Below are 17,043 nucleotides of genomic sequence, written 5' to 3' on the forward strand. Positions count from 1 at the left end.
GTCAACCAATCAATATTTAATTATTATTTTCTATTCAACACTTATTTATAACAAATACCAATAACTATATTACAATTTTTTATTTTTACTTTAATTTATAATGAAATTTAAAAACATTCCAACTATCTATAACATTTTTTATAAAGTATTTATTTTTTTTAATTTTCGTGTCAAACCAAATTGTGTTAATTTTTGTTGATGGATGAAGTAATAAATTAGTACGAAACGGAAAGAAGGGTAATGGATAAATTATATGCAAGAGAGAGAGTATAACGAAACGGAATGAGTATAATTTTTCAGGACAGAAGAGTAATAATTAATATATATAGGAAACTGTGTCATTCAGTATCCTCAGTATAGAATAGGGCACTGTTTGAAGTCAATTTTTGGCTATTGCAAAGAGCTATAGTTATATTCGAAATATACGTAAATTTATCGCCAGTGTCTGTACTGACCTTGCCCAATTCATTACCAACGATTTGACTACACACTCCCACAGTCCCACTCATATCATCAAATACGATAATTTAAGAATACCAGTGAAAGATGGCGTGGTGGTGTAGAGTTGTAAGTTGTGATCTGACGGTCAAAAATGGTAAAAAAGACTATTGTATTGGAATGAAAATTTTGAATAATTTCTACACCGTAGTTGGTAATAAAAATGACCAGGGAACAGATGGATCTGCACCGTCGGTACCATGGTGCATGGGGTGTCCAAATTATCTGACGGCTGACGATCGTTTACATACAGGAAGCTAATGTACAATCCTCTGAAGCACGGAAGGAGGGGGAGGAGAAAAGTACAAGCAAAGGATGCACACAGATGGAGACCTCGGGCCAGGGAATACTGCTTGTGTACAGATGGGCAGCAGACCACATTTAGGTATATAATTTAGGAGGCAGGAATTAGGCATTTGTACAATCCAACTGTTGGTCCCACATTTGCTTCATTCGCACGTGTTATAACTTATTTTTCTTTTAAACAAGGTATATGTTCATTTTTTTTTTTAGTAAAAATATCCTTCAATTAAATATTAAAATATTTTTTACTTTATTATCTTGAATAGATATAGAAGTTATTATTATTATTTTATTTTTTATTTTACGTGCCAGATCATTTCTTATGAGATAAATATAAAAAATATTGGCAAGAGTTTGCTATAGTTAAAAGCCACTCTACCACACTAATTCAGTTACTATTTGTGTTATTATTTAGTATTATTTGAGTTGAATATTTTATTTTTAATTTTTTTTAAAAAATAAGTCACATTAGGTGGTGACCATATACACATGTTTTATGACATTGTTACAATTTATATTAGAAATTAAAACATAAATGATTTTGAACAATAGCCATTGTAATCAATTAATTTATAGAGTATAAAAATTGTAAATCACCTACTACATTTACAACTCAAAAAATTAAACTTTGTTAAAATTAATTTTAAATATGATTTATCACAATCCCAATTAAAAATAAATATTCAAAAATAAACAAATAAACAAATAAAAAATGATAACATATACTACCGGTGTCACTCAAATGTATACAATTTAAATAAATAAATAGATGATAACATATACTACTGATGTTTAGGACAGAACTCTGCTCCAGTGTGTATATATACACACACTATGTATGTGGGAATTTTTGAGTTGTTTCACGTAGAATTTTGAGTTGAGATTTGAATAGTAAAAATTTTGAATTTGAATAGTTGTATGATGTGATATAAACAGGTGTTGATGTGATGTTTTAAATGTAAAATTGATTTTTAGTATAATATAAAAAATAAAAAATAAGTATTTGATTTGATATTTTTGAGGGAAAAAATAGGATGAATAGTTATACTCATGGGCCGGCCCGGTCTTTAAAACATTAAAAAAAAAAAAAAACTTTCTAAAATGATCAAACACCCTAAACTCTAATGGGCCGGCCCGGTCTTTAAAGCCCAAAATCAAAACGACTCGGACGAGAAAATCTCAGCCGTCGAATCCATCCCTGCAGATGACATCCTAACCAACTCACCTTCAAAGTTCAAACCATCCTTTCTTTGGCATCAAACGTTAGGACATAACCCTCACACCATAAGTAAACAATGTCCTTATTTTGTCGTAATTATCGCGAAAAAATTAGGATAATTTTATAAAAGAATGAGAAATTGTTACAAAAATAAAAATAAAATTATTGATTATAAACATACGAAAATAACAAAATAAGACTATATTATTTTAAGACAAAAAAAATATGTGTTTCTTTTGAATAAATTTTAAAAAAATTAATTTAAATTTAATATTAAAATAATATTTATAAAATATTTGATGAAATAAAAATTATAGTAGTATTTTTTTTTTCAAAAGAATACATAATGAAAATAACGAAGTTTGAAAAAATTTGAGAAAAACGAAAATGGCACAAATATTCATATACTACAATTTTCGTAAAATCCATAAAATTCAACCATTTACATTTTCCACGCTGTCCTGTCCGAAAAGAACAGGTACAACCTACTACCTATTACCTACTACTAGTCATAGACTATATATCTTTGTCATCGTGGTAGTTGAAAGGCAGCGGCACCGACTTAAAAGCCCGGAATTTTCCGACATTGTTGAGATGCTCATTCTCCAGCCTGAAAAAGTTCCACAGCCCCCGCCGGATTATCTCCAGCGCCGCCACCAGCGCCACCATTGTCTGCCGGTGGAGCGAAAATACCGTTATGTTCATCACTGTCTGCATCCACGCCAGCCTCAGCACCACATTCACACACTGCCATCCATTCCAATATTCAATTCAAAAAAATCTTCATTCTTACAACGCATGTATTGCTTCTCTTCTACATATAAGGCCACCATACTTTCTACTTTTCTCACATGTTATATTATTTTTCTTTTTTAAAAAATATTATACTTTCCTCGTTTATAGAAGAGTTGTTTTTTTTTTTTTTTTTATTCTAAAATAATTGTCTTGTTTCTTTAATTAGTAATAGTAGTTTTTACTCTATAACAAAATTATTCATATTTTTTCAAACTACTATGATAATTACTTTAACCTATTTTTTATAATTCTTGAAAAATAATTGCATTTTAGTCTTTTACATTGTACCACTTTCAATTAAATATTATTATCGTACCAATTTTCAACAAAATATTTCTTTTAGGACGAAAAGAGTATATTTTAATCATTTTTAAAAATTTAAAATTTGTTAAATTTTTATTAAAGTAATAAGTTATTTTAACTTTAATTTATAATGATTTGTATTATATTATAATTAATTTTACTACTATATTTTTAATTATTTAATAATTATACTCTTCATAAATTATAACCAGAGTAATTAATATACAAATAATCACTCACCATGGCCACAAAGTAGACAGTCTTGTGTGGAATAAGTAGCTTGTCTCTGAGCCACAGGTTCTTTGATCCACGCTGGAACAGTCCCCAGTCCATGACGATGTCCCAATACGTGCTGAAGATTGTCGCCACCGCCGAGGCTGTCCACGCCGTCAACTTCCAGGCAGCCCCGCCGTTCAGCGTATAGGCTGTCCTGGAACACACTGCCAAGATTGTCGATAAATACTTCAGCCCGTTATATCCCTGCTTCGCGTCTCTCTCTTCCAACAGCCGCCGCACACACTGTCGAGAAAACATCGTATTTTAGTATCCATTCTCTGTTTTATTACAATGATTCAGTTGGAAAACTTTATAACATGTAATTAACGATGGCAGCAACTATAGTGCTAAATTTAAGAAGTGATGACGATCATTTATATTAATACAATATAAATATAACATATGACATAGTCTCACACATTGTAATTAGGGGTGTGCATTTGGTCGGTTCGGTTCGATTTAAAACCGAAGAAAACGAACTTTTATTTATTAATATATATTTTTAATATACAATAAAATATAAATACTCTAACATTATAATATATATGATTTATTTATATGGAGCATAATTTATTATTATTTTTAAAAGTTTGGTTTTTTCGGTTAACCAAAATTAAAACCCATAACCGAACCAAAATCGAAAGTCATAAATTCAGTTTTGGACGAAACCAAACTAATTAATTGAACAATCCAAAACAAACAGTCCGAACCGAAAAAAATTTCGATTTTTTCGGTTTGAACCAACCAATGCTCACCCCTAGTTGTAATTATGAAAAAATACCACATACTTTTATTACAAACAACACATGCTATATGTAATAATAACATGCATTATTTCTATATTTTACATGAAAATCAGCACCGTGCACCGTACCCGTCCCCAATTAACGATATAATTCAAACATAATGCTAATAACATACGACAATTACCTACCTAGCACATAATACTGTTGATGTCAGCACATCAAATATATTTATACAATATATTCTCTAAATATGAACTGTTAGCACATAGTTTCAATTAACACAGTATCTTAATTGAAACTGTTAAGAGTCTATTTCTTAGGTGATGATATTTAACATGTGAGACTTAAGCTAACTGAAAAATTCATCCTTAATTACATATTATATTATATGATATTTCAATAAATCTTCTTAAAAATTTGTGTTAGTTTTAAGCACCTGGAGGAGTCGCCACCAGTACGGTATCGCGGCAATGATGAAAGAAAATGTATTAAAAACATCGCTCTCACGGCAGTTGTTTTCGCGGCGTTTATAATCTCCCCATCCGTAGTGACAAACATAAAATTCCAAGCTTCGTAGCGCTTGAACCTGATTCAAGACAGGACAAACATTAGCATTATCCGAATATCGATACATTTTGGCTCCAAATTGTACTAAATCAGTGTTGTCTGAACCTGGCTCGTAAGCTGGTCCGCCAAGAAGAAATCTGGCAGCGAAACCTTGTACAGCGGTGCCAACACGCAATGGAACAGGCAAACGAGCAGGAAGAACCGGCTCGATCGATACATGATGTTCAAAGGGCAGAGCATAATGACAATCACCAGCTGCAAAACAGAAAAACATAAGTTTATACATCCTTGTACATTTAAGGCCACGTTGCGATTTTATTACAACGCCGTTCAGTTCTTACCCCGACTAATCCGAGGGGAAGGAGTTCTGTAATAGCTTGGTAGTCTTGAGTTACCGGATCCATTTCCATGTCGAGATTGGCGAGAACGCTGGCTAGAGCTAATACGGACAGACAGAAACCGAATAAAAGAACCTCTCTGTAGCCTAACTCTGTCCCTTCTTTAAACCCGAATATGAAAGAATAATTCACTCTGTATCGCCTCCAGAAGTATATGTTTGCCGCGTACATAAACATGTGTAGAACCATGAACCCGAACAAACTGCGTGTAATAAAATCGCGGCTTTAGCACGCAGTCTTTCTATTTCTTAACCAAATGCGCGCCATACGAAGCTCGATTATTACCTGTATAGAGGAAACATGGTTTCCATGTACACCACTCTCCCGTCGTTGTCCAAAATGTTGCGCGCGCGGATGATTAGGACAAGCGCTAATATTAGAGCCACGGTGCAGCCAACGAGAAATCCTGCAAATGGATGGCGCAGGTGAGGACATGGCGACAAATAATTTAAGGATTATTGTTCAAAGAAAAACATTCGAAGATGTTTTTCCTTTTTTTTTTTTTTTTACCCATGGAGAATGTGACTTTGTGCTTTTCGATCTTTTTCTTTGGCCTTAAGACACTCATCCCTTTACGGCGATTGGAGTTGGCGAAATGCTTGATGAATGTTACTTCGACTCTTTCCATCAATTTGCTCACCGTATCCGAGCTTCCAAGGTATGAATCATCGACCATTTTCATGTACAATTTGGAGGCATTTCTCGAAGCAATCTATGTTGGATTAAAAATTTAATTGTGCATTAAATTGTAACTATTAGAACCATAAGTCATATTAAGCCTATATTAAATGATAAGTTAAATGTATTTAGTAAGTGCGACCCTTTGAAGAACACAAAACTTTCTATCAATTTGTAGATATTGAAACCGATAATGTTAATGGAATCCTATTAGATTTAATTAGCTTTATTTTTTTATCTTATCTATTTAGGGTTTAATTTCTGATAAATTCCAATAGTTTAATACAACGATTTCATCTAAAAGTTTAAGCTTATAAGAACATGAATAATTTATTACATATCATATAGTTTTTGAGCACGTACCTTATCGTATTTCTTCATGATTTTCGCGAACGCCAAAATGTTGAGAAAACTGCACACGGAGTGAAGAGATCGTCGTCTTCAATTAAATTAACAAAACATAAATCTATGAAGTAGCTAGTGAGTAAATTACCTATAGCTTTTTAGAAGCTTTAGCTTGTGGTAGAATTCGATGAACGCTTGCTTGAGCTGTTCTTCTGCTCTGTTCAAGTTATCCTTACTGAAATTAAGGTCTCGCTGTCCGGACATATTGAGCATAACCTTAAACATCGATCGAGGAGTTTCGTTGTTTTTGTTGATCTTTACATGTTGAAGAATCTCCAACGGCGGTGGCCTCGCGCCCCTTATGTCTATTTGTTGCTTGTGCTTTTGAATCTCCGAATCTTCCGAGCTTAAATGACTCAAACTCTCTTCGTCTATTACAACCATCAGAGCTCTTCCTACATCGATATGTACAACAAAAAACGACAAAATTAAAATTTTCCGATGTAATAATTTCGAGACAATAGATCAATGTTATTCTTATATGTACAAGTTTAGTATGAGCTTGTTTATTAGGATTCCCACACGTTTCATATCTCCGTAGCTTCCACACTACATGCCTATACATATAAAAATTATATATATAAATATGCATACACTTATATTGTATATACACATTATGAGTGCGGAGACTGAGGAATTTTCATAATCTATATATATAAAGTAATAATCTCATCGAAAAAGACTTAAATTATTTTGGTGAAATTATAATTTTATATGATATTAGAATCAAAATGTTTTGTGTTTAAATTTTATTGTTCTTGATTCCTACTTGGCATATATCTATTTTGTATATATTTATAATAAATTAATAATAAGTATTTCTTTTAAATTTAAATTTTTAGGTTCTTACTCGCCGCTAATGGAGTGGTGGCATGTAAGGCCACTCTAGAAGCCGCGACGTCAGAAGCAAGCCTCGACGTCTCCTCCGACGTATTATTCCATCCCGCCGGCTTCGTGACCTTAACACGGAAAGCAATGAGCGCCTCCATTTGCCGGTTTAGGACACCGGCCTCGTTCAAGACCTCCTCGACTTTCGCCTTGTAAAATTTTGACACCTTGTTGAACTCATCGTCGAGGTACTTGAAATAAACGAGCTCGTACTCCCCGCCGTCGTCGGCCACCATTAGGAACATCGTCTCCGACCCCTCGGCGCCGTCCCGCCGCACATTGTTCACGAGAATAACCGGGTCCTCGACGTCGCCGGACGGCGGCGGGTTATTACCCTTTTGTCCTATTAGGCCACTAAATGCTCTGTATAGTGTGCGAGTCCGACTCATTCTGGCGGCGGCACCGCCGGCCGCCGCCGCCGCCCGGGTGGTCCGGTGATGGTGAATTGGCTTTAAATGGCTTTTCATGAAATTGTAGTTCATGTAAGCTTCCTGCCATTCTGGCACTAGTTGGGATGCAAATTCCTTACCAAATTTCATTAGGACATGAAATTGAAAACCTTTGTTCTGCAGAAGATACAGACATACGTGAAATTATATAGATTTGATGTATACGTGGAAAATGACCAATAATCATCAGAGCAGACGTATTTTGAATAATCTGTAGTGCAACTTGCGGAAACTTTTCTGCACGAATGCGTCTATATTAATTAATTATCTTTCTCGTTAAAATCTGCTTTTTGCCAGCAATAATTTGGTTGTTAAATCTGAAAATGACAAATCGATGTGGGATTTAGTGAAAGTTCCATGGCTTGATTTTGACTTTTTTACTCAACGCTTTTGTCAGAATTGACTGTTGGCTTTAAGACAGCTACGCGATAAATAGGGCGCCACGCGCCAGGAGATTATTCGTCACAGTTGACTGTGTTGAATAAAATCAAAGCACGTGGGACCAAAGATAATGACCATTTAGGATGAACACTATTTGGGATATTTACAAATATATAAGTATTTGGTATTCGAATAGAATTGAACAAATATTTGAAATCGTAAATCATATTTGAATTGGTTTTAACTAAATTTTTAATTAATTAAAAATATTTATTAATATATCAAATATATAATATTTGTATTCAAATCGAATTTTCTGGATCCGCAAGAATTTGATTCCATTCAATTCGATTTTTTTTTGGCCACTCTGACAATTTTGGTAGGTATACAGGAAACACGTCATTGTCCAATGTCCAGTCAATGATTTAATGAAATAATATTTCATTATTTATAGTGCTATTTTTGGTAAAAAGATTTTACACACACTGTTCTTTCCACTTAAAAATTAAATTATTTTTTGTTGGGCCTTAATAAGTATATACATATGGGCTTTCACTTGCCACTTAAAAGGCCCATCAAAGCTTTTGTAATTTAGAATTATCGGATTAACGGAGAGGAAGCACAGAACAGTCGAAGAAGGTGAATGTGGAGTTTGGAGAAGAGGAGAGAGCGTTGGAGGAGTGATTTCAAGTGGTTTCAGATCTTGACAAGTGCATGGAGGCAAAGAAGGTAGGGAAATCAATTGGAGGAAGAATAACGACGCGGCGGAGGATTCTAAGGAAAATGTTGGAACGTTGGTTATGATCAGAGTAAGGTTTTGAAGATTGAGTAATTTAAGTTAGTGTGATTTTATTGCTTTATTCTGATTGGAACTTCGATTGTTTAGTGCAATTTCGTTGGTGATTTGCTTGTGTTTTTCAATTGAATGCTAAAACAGTAGTATCCATTCTACTTGAGGTTGGAGTAGTTGAATTAACAAAATTACTATGCACGGGGCTGGGTAGGAATGTAGAACTGGATAAGAACTGTTTATAGTAAGCTGCCATAGGAATTCATTGGCAATCTACGAGAAATTGGATTATAAGTAGAATAAGAAACTTTTCTTCAAATTGTATTGGTATTCCTTTCCTCATTAATCTTCCTTGTGTAGGAGAACTGTTGTGGAAGCAATTCTACTCATCTTTATCTTCTTCATAATAGAAAGGTAATGGCACCGTTTTGAACGCACGATATTTGCCAACGTTGTTAAGATGTTCATTTTCCAACCTGTGAATAACATGAGGAATTCAATTCCAGGCATCAATCCTGTGAAGAATCTTTACTAGACTTCAAAACTTGAAGGGTAGTGTGTACTGTCTCATAGCTTGATGCTAAATTACCTGAAGAAGTTCCACATACCACGCCGAATAATCTCCAGAGAAGCCACAAGTGCAGCCACTGCTTGCTTATGCAATGAGAAAATTGAGATGTTCATCACAGTCTGCATCCAGGCTAGCCTCAACAAGACGTTCAAAATCTGCATTGCAAGAATAAAGAAAATCAATACTGAAGTCATTGGACAGAGGATGTGTTATGCTTACTGACTCACCATGGCTGCAAAGTACACACTTTTGTATGGGAGAAGTAGTCTGTCCCTCAACCATGGATTCTTAGAGCTTCTCCGGAAGAGACCCCAGTCCTGGACAAGGTCCCAATATGTGCTAATGGCTGTAGCAGTGACCGATGTTATCCAGGCTGTTACCATCCAAGAAACTCCTCCTACCTTGCTATAGGCTGTTCTTGAACAGACTGCCAGAATGGTTGTAAAATATTTCAAGCCGTTGCACCCTTGCCAGGCATTCTTCTCTTCAACCACGCGCCGAAGACACTAAACAAGGATGAATCCATGTTAGTCTCGATTCCATAATCTTTGTTGGCGCGTGAACATGTTGTTTCAAGTGGTTGTTCTAAGGACCTGAAGGAGGCGCAACAAGTATGGCAATGCAGCCACAAAGTAATAGAAGGAAATGAAAATCTTGTTTTCATAGCAAGTATTATGTCTGAGTCTGAAGTCACCCCAGCCGTAGTAGCAAATATAGAATTCTAAGCTCCTAAATGCCTGAACCTGCACGGAAATAGCACATAGTTTGCAAAATATTCCTTCTGAGACATTTGATATATGCACCTCACAGTTAAAAGCAATGCTCGACCTGGCTTGTAAGCTGATCTCCAAGGAAGAAGTCTGGTAACGAAACCTGCATGTAAGAGATATCTGAGTTCTACAGGTACGCAAATTTACCTACCTGAATTTATAGTTTAGTTTGCTTACCTTATATAAAGGAGCTAAGAGACAACGATATATGCACCCAAGTAGGAAAAAGCGAGTTGGTCGGTACACAATGTTAAAAGGGCACATCATAATGGCAATTAGTAGCTGCCAAAAAGAGGTAACTTGAGGGTGAGGATAACTTAAAAAATTGCATGTTAAACAGAGAAGATAGATTGCAATGAACTGTTTGTTTACCACTAGTAGCGCAGCTGGTAGAAGTTCAGTAAGAGCTTTGTAATCTAGAGTCACTGGATCCATTTCCAAATCCAGATTGGAAATCACACAACCGAGGGCTAGCACACTAAGACCGGATGCTACAAGTAGAACCTCTCTGTAGCCTAGCTCTGTTCCTTCTTTGATACCAAATATGAATGGATAATTAATTCGATATCGCCTCCAGAAGTATATATTTGCAGCAAACACCATCATGTGTAGAACAATGAACCCAAAAACACTGTAGCAACATTCCCTTTTGACTATTAGGAGAAAGGCTTTAGATATGTGCATTATTCTGAATTCTTTAAGATAATGAAAAAAGGTTTAAGTATCTGCATCTTTCATTGCGTTTGATTATTTATAAGTACAGTACATCTTGCTATTGAAAACACATAAACATGTGTAAGAATTTGCCTGTATAGAGGAAACACGGTTTCCATGTACAGCTCCTTCCCCTCTTTCTCTAGAAGGTCATGAGCATGAATTGTTGAAATTAGACCTAATATCAGAGCAACCGTTCCGCCACAAAGAAATCCTGACATATAAGTCACAAAGAAACTAGGTTATGACTAATAGAAGAAGAAGAAGACCTTGAGGAAAGTCACGTAAAAAGACATTGAGGAAAAAGCAACTACCTATAAGAAAACTGAGTCTATGCTTTTCCCTTTTCTTCTGTGGCCTTAAGATACTCATTGCTTTGCCACGATTTGAGTCAGTGAAATGTTTGATAAACGTTGATTCTACTTTTTCCATCAACCTGCTTACCTGTATAGATTACAAGTCAAATATTTATCAATGCTGCATATTAAAAAATGTGGCTTCTGATAAACAGCTAAAATCCAACCTCATCAGAGCTTCCAAGATGGGAATTATCAACTACTTCCATGTAAGTTTTTGATGCGTTCTTTGAAGTAACCTTTAACAGAGTAGTTATGTCAGCATTATATTGCCAAAACATTCTAATTTTTTGCATATTGCTTCTATTGCATACCTTATCGTATTTTTTCAGGATTTTTGAGATTGCCATAACATTGTGGAAACTGTTTGCATTGGCACGAACACAAGGGAATGCACCATTAGTATAAAAATGCTTCCGTACATATTCTTTTGTGAACTATAACATGCAGGCAGCTAATTACCTGTAACTTCTTAGAAGCATTAGCTTATGGTAGAACTCAGTGAATGCCTGCTTGAGTTGTTCTTCTGCTTTCCTTAAATTGCGCCTGCTGAACTTCAGTTCCTTTTCGCGTTCTATCTTCTCATGAAGTTTTACACGGTCAAGTACCTCCAATGACGCTGGTCTTTTGGCCGCTGCGCCAGAAACACTTGTGTGAGCGTCTATCTGCTCTACATCTTTGTTATCGTCACTTGTATCTGTCGCACTTTCTTCATCAATCTCATCTATTGTGATTGTTCCTGTATTGACATTCCGAATTAGGACAAAATTTCATCTACATTCAATATTTTTAATGATCAAGAATATGTTCTTACTTTCAACTCTTGCTGATGATGGAGTTGTGGCATTCAATGCAGCTGCAGAAGCCGCGATGCCGGAAGCAAGATTACTACTTTCCTGCAAGCTATCTTTCCAGCCTTGGGGATTCTCCACCTTGACTCGGAATGCAATCAGAGCATGCATTTGCTTGGTTAGGCCCAGTGCCTCGGCCCTCACCTCCTCGACTTTCTGCTTGTAAAACTTCAAGACCTTATTGAACTCCTGGTCTAACTTTTCGAAAAAAGCCGTGTGAGACAGCCCCCCGTGTTCTGCTTCCTCAAGATATGTAGTCTCGTATTGCTCGGCCCCAACCTCGCCCACATTTTTCACAATAATAACCTGATGATGATGATGATGATGAAGATGATGATGATGGTGATGATGATGATGTTCTCTTGTTGATTTTGCAGGGGAAAGTGGTGACTTGTTGGTTAGACCGCTGAATGCTCTGTAAAGGGTGAGGTCTCGCCGGAGGCCCGCCGGGGCTGGCGGCGGCGGCGGCGGAGGGTTCACGTCTTGGATTTCTTTCAATTGAATTTTCAGATGATTATAATTCAGGTATGCTTCTTGCCATTCTGGCACCATCTGTGACATAAATTCTTTGCCATATTTCATCTTGTTTTTGTTAGCTTCAATCCTGAAAATATTAACAATGTCATTAAGAGCACTTAGAGAGAGAGAGAGGAAAAAAAAGAAAAAAAAAAAGAGAGAGAGAGAGAGAGAGAGAGAATAGACGTAAGGAATTTCGCCGGCGGCGGCAATGGAACGGAGAAGGCAGGGATACAAATATTTCATAAACACAAAAATGAAAATGGTAAAAGTTACCTTGATGGATAAAAATGGTAGTATGAATATTTATGCTGGTGCTATTAATGGTAGTAGTAAGATTTGAAATTAGGAATGTCAACCTGCCTGCCTGCCTACCACCATTGCTATTGAATATATTTATTTTTAAAAAAATAATAAGAGAATAATATTCTGATTCTTGCTGTTAAATATATTGATATCAATGTAGATGCTAAAAATATATATATACACTTTTATGAAGTTTTATATAGTGTTAATTGAACTTGTGGAACGTATACTGAAGGTTACCATTAGCTCATTAGCTGCATTAATAATTATATGAAGTAACATATCTGGTCAAGATTTTTGGCTTTTGTAAGTAATCGAAGCTTGAGTGAATTTTAGTTTTTGATCACTTAAATATGGTATTTCATTCAGTGTTAATATATATATATATATATTGCTATATAAGACGTTTAATGAATATGAACTTTATAATATTAATAAAATATTAGTATATTCTTTTATATATTTTTTCGACACATATGATAGAGTCATTGCAATCCAAAAGGATTTTATTCTTTTACATATTTATATCTTGTTTATGAAATATTAAACATTATTATTATTTTTTTAATCTGGATCCATTACTTGCGGAGGTCAATAATTCAGATCTGAATTTTTATTCATCCAAGAAAGTATATAATAAATATATGCAATGCAAGTGACATCAATTTTCAATTATCTTAGCTCGATTTAGAAAAAAAATAAATAAAATTTGAAAGTTCGGAAAATTTGAAAATAGCAGTTAATAGTATTTGATATAATGTTTTGTAAAAAATATATATTTAATGTGATATTTTTTTAAAATAATTGAATAATGTCATAAATTTCAAAATTGCCTTGTAAAGAGAGATGATGGTTATTGGATTATTAAAAATTGGTTCAATGATCGTGATGTATTAATATTAAGAGGGTCTGTTATTTTGTCGATTAAGAATGACAATCTGTTGAATGATTTACGTTGTTTATTAAAGTTTCTAAATGTTATGCATTGACCTTAATTTGTTTATTGAGCTCTAGAGTTTGGAGTAGTATTTTTTTTATGTATATTATTATTTTAATTATGTTGCATTTTATAATAATTTTGATCTTAATTTAGTACACTTCAGACGCTAAAAACACGATTTTTTTTTCTTGACAACCATGCTGGCTATTATCTCAAATCCTGGGCGCCACGTAGATATCATCAAAATGGTAAATTCCACGTGGAATAAACCCATTGGATAATATCCTAATATTTACACAATAATGACGCACCTAATTTTTTTTAAGGAAAAAAAAAAAATCGAAGATCAGGAAACAAAGCAGTGATTGTGATTTGGAAAAGAAGTCCGACACAATCGCAATTGGGGCAGAAATCTCTCGATTAACCCCAAAATCCTCAGCCACAAACCTCCTTCACAGTCACAGTTTGTTCGATTGTGGTGTTTAGTTTTTATTATTGTTAATTATGAATATGCAAATCCGAAGACAGCGTTTCGTACTTGTTCTGCTCTTAGTTTTCCTGCTATGGTGCCGGGTCGAGTCGATCCGATTCGATCTGGAGTCGGGTCACACCAAATGCATATCGGAGGATATTAGGAGCAATTCGATGACTGTCGGTAAATACCATGTTGTGAACCCTAATGATGGCCACCCTTTACCTGATTCTCACAGAGTCACTGTTCGGGTAATTTATGCTCCTCTTCGAAAGCTTATATCTTTTCTTAATTGGCCATGTCGTTTAGGTTTTTGGACTGTGGTTTCGCTATAGTCTATGTCTTTCTTTCTGCAATTTTTTCTTTGCGTAAGCATTCAAAAGAAATTATGTGAGATTGCGTTAAATTTTAGAGGAGAATTTGGATGAACAAATTCCTGTGGAGTGGATTATTGGTTTTTTGTTGGTTTTTTTGAGTAAATTCTTTTACTTGGTGGTGTTATGATTGCAAAACAGTGTTATCTACATTTGAGGATTTGAATTTGGTGACATGCTTTTAATTTTTTTTTGTAGAGGATGAAAGATGAGAATTTATATCATTCTTGAATTATGTAAAAATGTGTGTTTATTATGTAGTATATAATTGTGAATAATGTAATTCGTTGAGATTTTAACTTCACTTGGTGGATGTTCTCCGGTTAGATTGAAGTTTCAGATATTTTGGAGCTTTTGGAAAATTTTGGAAATTATAAAAAAGGTTTAATATTTGATGTCAATTTTTTATTTTTTTTTACCAATTTCAAAACGGGATAACATGCTCTACAGGGCATGGGTTCCAGTATCATATAAGTGTTTCTTCTTAGGAATGTCTGCGAATTTGATTAATTGCTCTTCTTGCTTTGTCAGCAGATAGAGATATATGTCGAATGTGATATTTTTTTTCTTGAAAAAAAAATTGCTATTGATGAATAGTGATGAACATTTCAAAAATATATGTCTTTAAGATCTTATATATATCTGTGAAAACATACAGGTGACATCGTCTTATGGAAATAGCTACCACTATGCAGACCATGTAAATGACGGTAACTTTGCATATCAAACGGTGGAGGAAGGCGACTACCTGGCTTGCTTTACCGCTGCAAATCACAGTCCAGCAACTACTATAACCATTGAATTCGATTGGAAGTCCGGCATTGCTGCCAAGGATTGGGGCAGCGTTGCCAAAAAGGATTCCGTTGAAGTAAGCACTTGTATTTATTTTAACGTATGTGCAGAAACTGAGATTAATTTAACTGCACTTGATTGGAATAGCCTTGGCCATGAGCAATTTTGAGATAAGCTTTTAGTTTCTGTAATTCTTGCTGAATGAGCCTTAAATTCTCAGATGTTTTGTAGGACTTAGAAGATTCGTTCATAAGCTGATTAGGATACATCATCAAAGTACAGCCATAAGTTCTGAAATTTTTTAGAATTAACTTAAAGAATCTGACATCCCCGGGTAATCGTTAACTATAGTATCAACTAGTTTGAATTGAAATCCTTTCGCTTCGACCTGAGAATATAATATGTGATTAAGGTAGGTTTATGGTTTAGGACCCTTTTAACACTTTCACTTCGATTCATGACCGATTTATGCTTATGTTTTTTGTCTTCTTCTTCTCTTTATGTTCATCCTTTTTACCGGCATCAGTTAATGGAAGTGGAACTGAAGAAAATGCTCGACACGGTGCAATCCATCAACGAAGAGATGTATTATCTACGCGAAAGGCAAGCAGTGTCGAACAAATTTTTACTCAAAAAAGAAATAAAATCAGTGCACCTGTATTACATCTTACATTATAAATGTTGTCGACAGCAGTTGAATTGCTCGGTGTTATTGCAGGGAACAAGAGATGCAGCAGCTGAACAGATCGACAAACGACAAAATGTTCTGGTTTAGCTTTTTGTCAATCCTTGTTAGCCTGTCGGTTTCGGGACTGCAGCTATGGCATTTGAAGACTTTCTTCGAGAAGAAAAAGCTCATTTAGCTTTACTTGGCTGCTGTAACTAACTCTCCAAACTTAGTTGTGTACAATCAGAGTCTGATCGCACTTTTTGTTCAGTTCGGTGCCTCGCCGGGGATTTTTGGGGACTCGGTTTCTTTCGCGGTAAGTGTCAACGTTATATATATACTCTTTATATATGTTGCTAGTATCTTTTATGGTACGGTATGATTCTTGTCGTTCAATACAACAACGTACACTGCAGGTGACAAATTGGGACAAATTCTCGCCCGTCGGTATAAAATTATCTAAAATTATACTGAATAGAATAGTTGTAGGTAACTTCAAATTGTGCACGTGACCAGTGGTTGTGGGCTGGGTCCGAAATGGTAATGGGCTACGTAATATTTGTTGGGCTGGGCTTTTGTGAGTTGAGCTTGTCGTCTTATGGACCGATTAAAATAGGCCCAAATTGGAGTAGGCTGAACTTTATTGATTGGGCTGTATTTGTTTGGTTCGGCTTTAGTACGGATCCGCGCCGGCAATGGTACTGGGCCATCCGCATCAGTGGGGTTTAATCTGTTATAATACTCGGCCCGGTTGCATTGGGCTGGGTTCGAAACTTTCCACATTGTTTGGGCCGACATAATGAAAAAATGGCCGGATTAGCCCAATCACTTTAACTGAGTTGTTTTGGATACGCAAGCCTTGTAAACGTTTTCATATATGGGCTGATAAAACAGGGCTCTGGCCCAGCTAGAATTCAATGCTAGGCGCTTAGAATGGCAACTTGAACCGGGCCTAATTAAATGGGCCGGACCAACATTCGAATCGGATCCAATATAGGGAATTGAGTTCAACATTTGA

The 17,043-nt window shown here is 35.2% G+C and overlaps 3 protein-coding genes across 6 annotated transcripts; 1 reads left to right on the plus strand and 2 right to left on the minus strand.

Annotated features, from left to right (window-relative positions):
- Positions 1-2,420: 2,420 nt before the first annotated feature.
- On the minus strand, positions 2,421-7,622 carry LOC127245536 (phosphate transporter PHO1 homolog 3-like). Its single transcript, XM_051266496.1, has 10 exons — positions 7,039-7,622; positions 6,277-6,583; positions 6,147-6,195; positions 5,616-5,817; positions 5,391-5,511; positions 5,049-5,307; positions 4,813-4,962; positions 4,577-4,726; positions 3,359-3,637; positions 2,421-2,767 (listed from the first exon to the last, which is right to left on the minus strand). Exons 1-10 carry the CDS (start codon positions 7,613-7,615, stop codon positions 2,537-2,539), a joined length of 2,325 nt encoding a protein of 774 aa, XP_051122453.1. The 5' UTR covers positions 7,616-7,622; the 3' UTR covers positions 2,421-2,536.
- Positions 7,623-9,056: 1,434 nt separating this feature from the next.
- On the minus strand, positions 9,057-12,629 carry LOC127245531 (phosphate transporter PHO1 homolog 3-like). 2 transcript variants are annotated; one of them, XM_051266488.1, is made up of 13 exons: positions 11,922-12,629; positions 11,570-11,846; positions 11,422-11,470; positions 11,275-11,346; positions 11,066-11,195; positions 10,845-10,965; positions 10,410-10,668; positions 10,215-10,319; positions 10,096-10,140; positions 9,861-10,010; positions 9,495-9,773; positions 9,286-9,422; positions 9,057-9,172 (listed from the first exon to the last, which is right to left on the minus strand). In XM_051266488.1, exons 1-13 carry the CDS (start codon positions 12,538-12,540, stop codon positions 9,079-9,081), a joined length of 2,337 nt encoding a protein of 778 aa, XP_051122445.1. In that variant the 5' UTR covers positions 12,541-12,629; the 3' UTR covers positions 9,057-9,078. The 2 variants fall into 2 exon arrangements, with proteins under 2 accessions (XP_051122445.1, XP_051122444.1); XM_051266487.1 differs by having other exon boundaries at positions 11,275-11,470.
- Positions 12,081-16,603, plus strand: LOC127245532 (transmembrane emp24 domain-containing protein p24delta9-like). Of its 3 annotated transcripts, none has more exons than XM_051266490.1 (5): positions 12,081-12,483; positions 14,274-14,443; positions 15,225-15,434; positions 15,885-15,961; positions 16,077-16,603. In XM_051266490.1, the coding sequence occupies exons 2-5, from the start codon at positions 14,366-14,368 to the stop codon at positions 16,219-16,221; spliced, it is 510 nt and encodes a 169-aa protein (XP_051122447.1). In that variant the 5' UTR covers positions 12,081-12,483; positions 14,274-14,365; the 3' UTR covers positions 16,222-16,603. The 3 variants fall into 3 exon arrangements, 2 of the variants coding, with proteins under 2 accessions (XP_051122447.1, XP_051122446.1); XR_007837448.1 differs by lacking the exon at positions 12,081-12,483 and having other exon boundaries at positions 14,047-14,443; positions 16,077-16,341; positions 16,442-16,603; XM_051266489.1 differs by lacking the exon at positions 12,081-12,483 and having other exon boundaries at positions 14,047-14,443.
- The last annotated feature ends 440 nt before the right edge of the window (positions 16,604-17,043 follow it).

Source organism: Andrographis paniculata, unplaced genomic scaffold, assembly GCF_009805555.1.
Source record: "Andrographis paniculata isolate CXL003 unplaced genomic scaffold, ASM980555v1 Contig22END, whole genome shotgun sequence".
NCBI lineage: Eukaryota > Viridiplantae > Streptophyta > Magnoliopsida > Lamiales > Acanthaceae > Andrographis > Andrographis paniculata.

What these genes read in the sequence shown, in the direction of transcription:
- LOC127245532 (XM_051266489.1), top strand. Translation starts at nt 14,225, where the DNA reads ATGAATATGCAAATCCGAAGACAGCGTTTCGTACTTGTTCTGCTCTTA. An exon ending in CTCACAGAGTCACTGTTCGG is followed by an intron (nt 14,444 to 15,224) that starts GTAATTTATGCT and finishes GAAAACATACAG; the next exon opens with GTGACATCGTCTTATGGAAA. An exon ending in ATGTATTATCTACGCGAAAG is followed by an intron (nt 15,962 to 16,076) that starts GCAAGCAGTGTC and finishes GTGTTATTGCAG; the next exon opens with GGAACAAGAGATGCAGCAGC.
- LOC127245531 (XM_051266487.1), bottom strand. Translation starts at nt 12,540, where the DNA reads ATGAAATATGGCAAAGAATTTATGTCACAGATGGTGCCAGAATGGCAA. An exon ending in TAGACTCAGTTTTCTTATAG is followed by an intron (nt 10,966 to 11,065) that starts GTAGTTGCTTTT and finishes CTTATATGTCAG; the next exon opens with GATTTCTTTGTGGCGGAACG. An exon ending in GTGTGTACTTTGCAGCCATG is followed by an intron (nt 9,423 to 9,494) that starts GTGAGTCAGTAA and finishes CTTGCAATGCAG; the next exon opens with ATTTTGAACGTCTTGTTGAG.
- LOC127245536 (XM_051266496.1), bottom strand. Translation starts at nt 7,615, where the DNA reads ATGAAATTTGGTAAGGAATTTGCATCCCAACTAGTGCCAGAATGGCAG. An exon ending in TCATGAAGAAATACGATAAG is followed by an intron (nt 5,818 to 6,146) that starts GTACGTGCTCAA and finishes AATCCAACATAG; the next exon opens with ATTGCTTCGAGAAATGCCTC. An exon ending in ACTGGTGGCGACTCCTCCAG is followed by an intron (nt 3,638 to 4,576) that starts GTGCTTAAAACT and finishes TTTTCTCGACAG; the next exon opens with TGTGTGCGGCGGCTGTTGGA.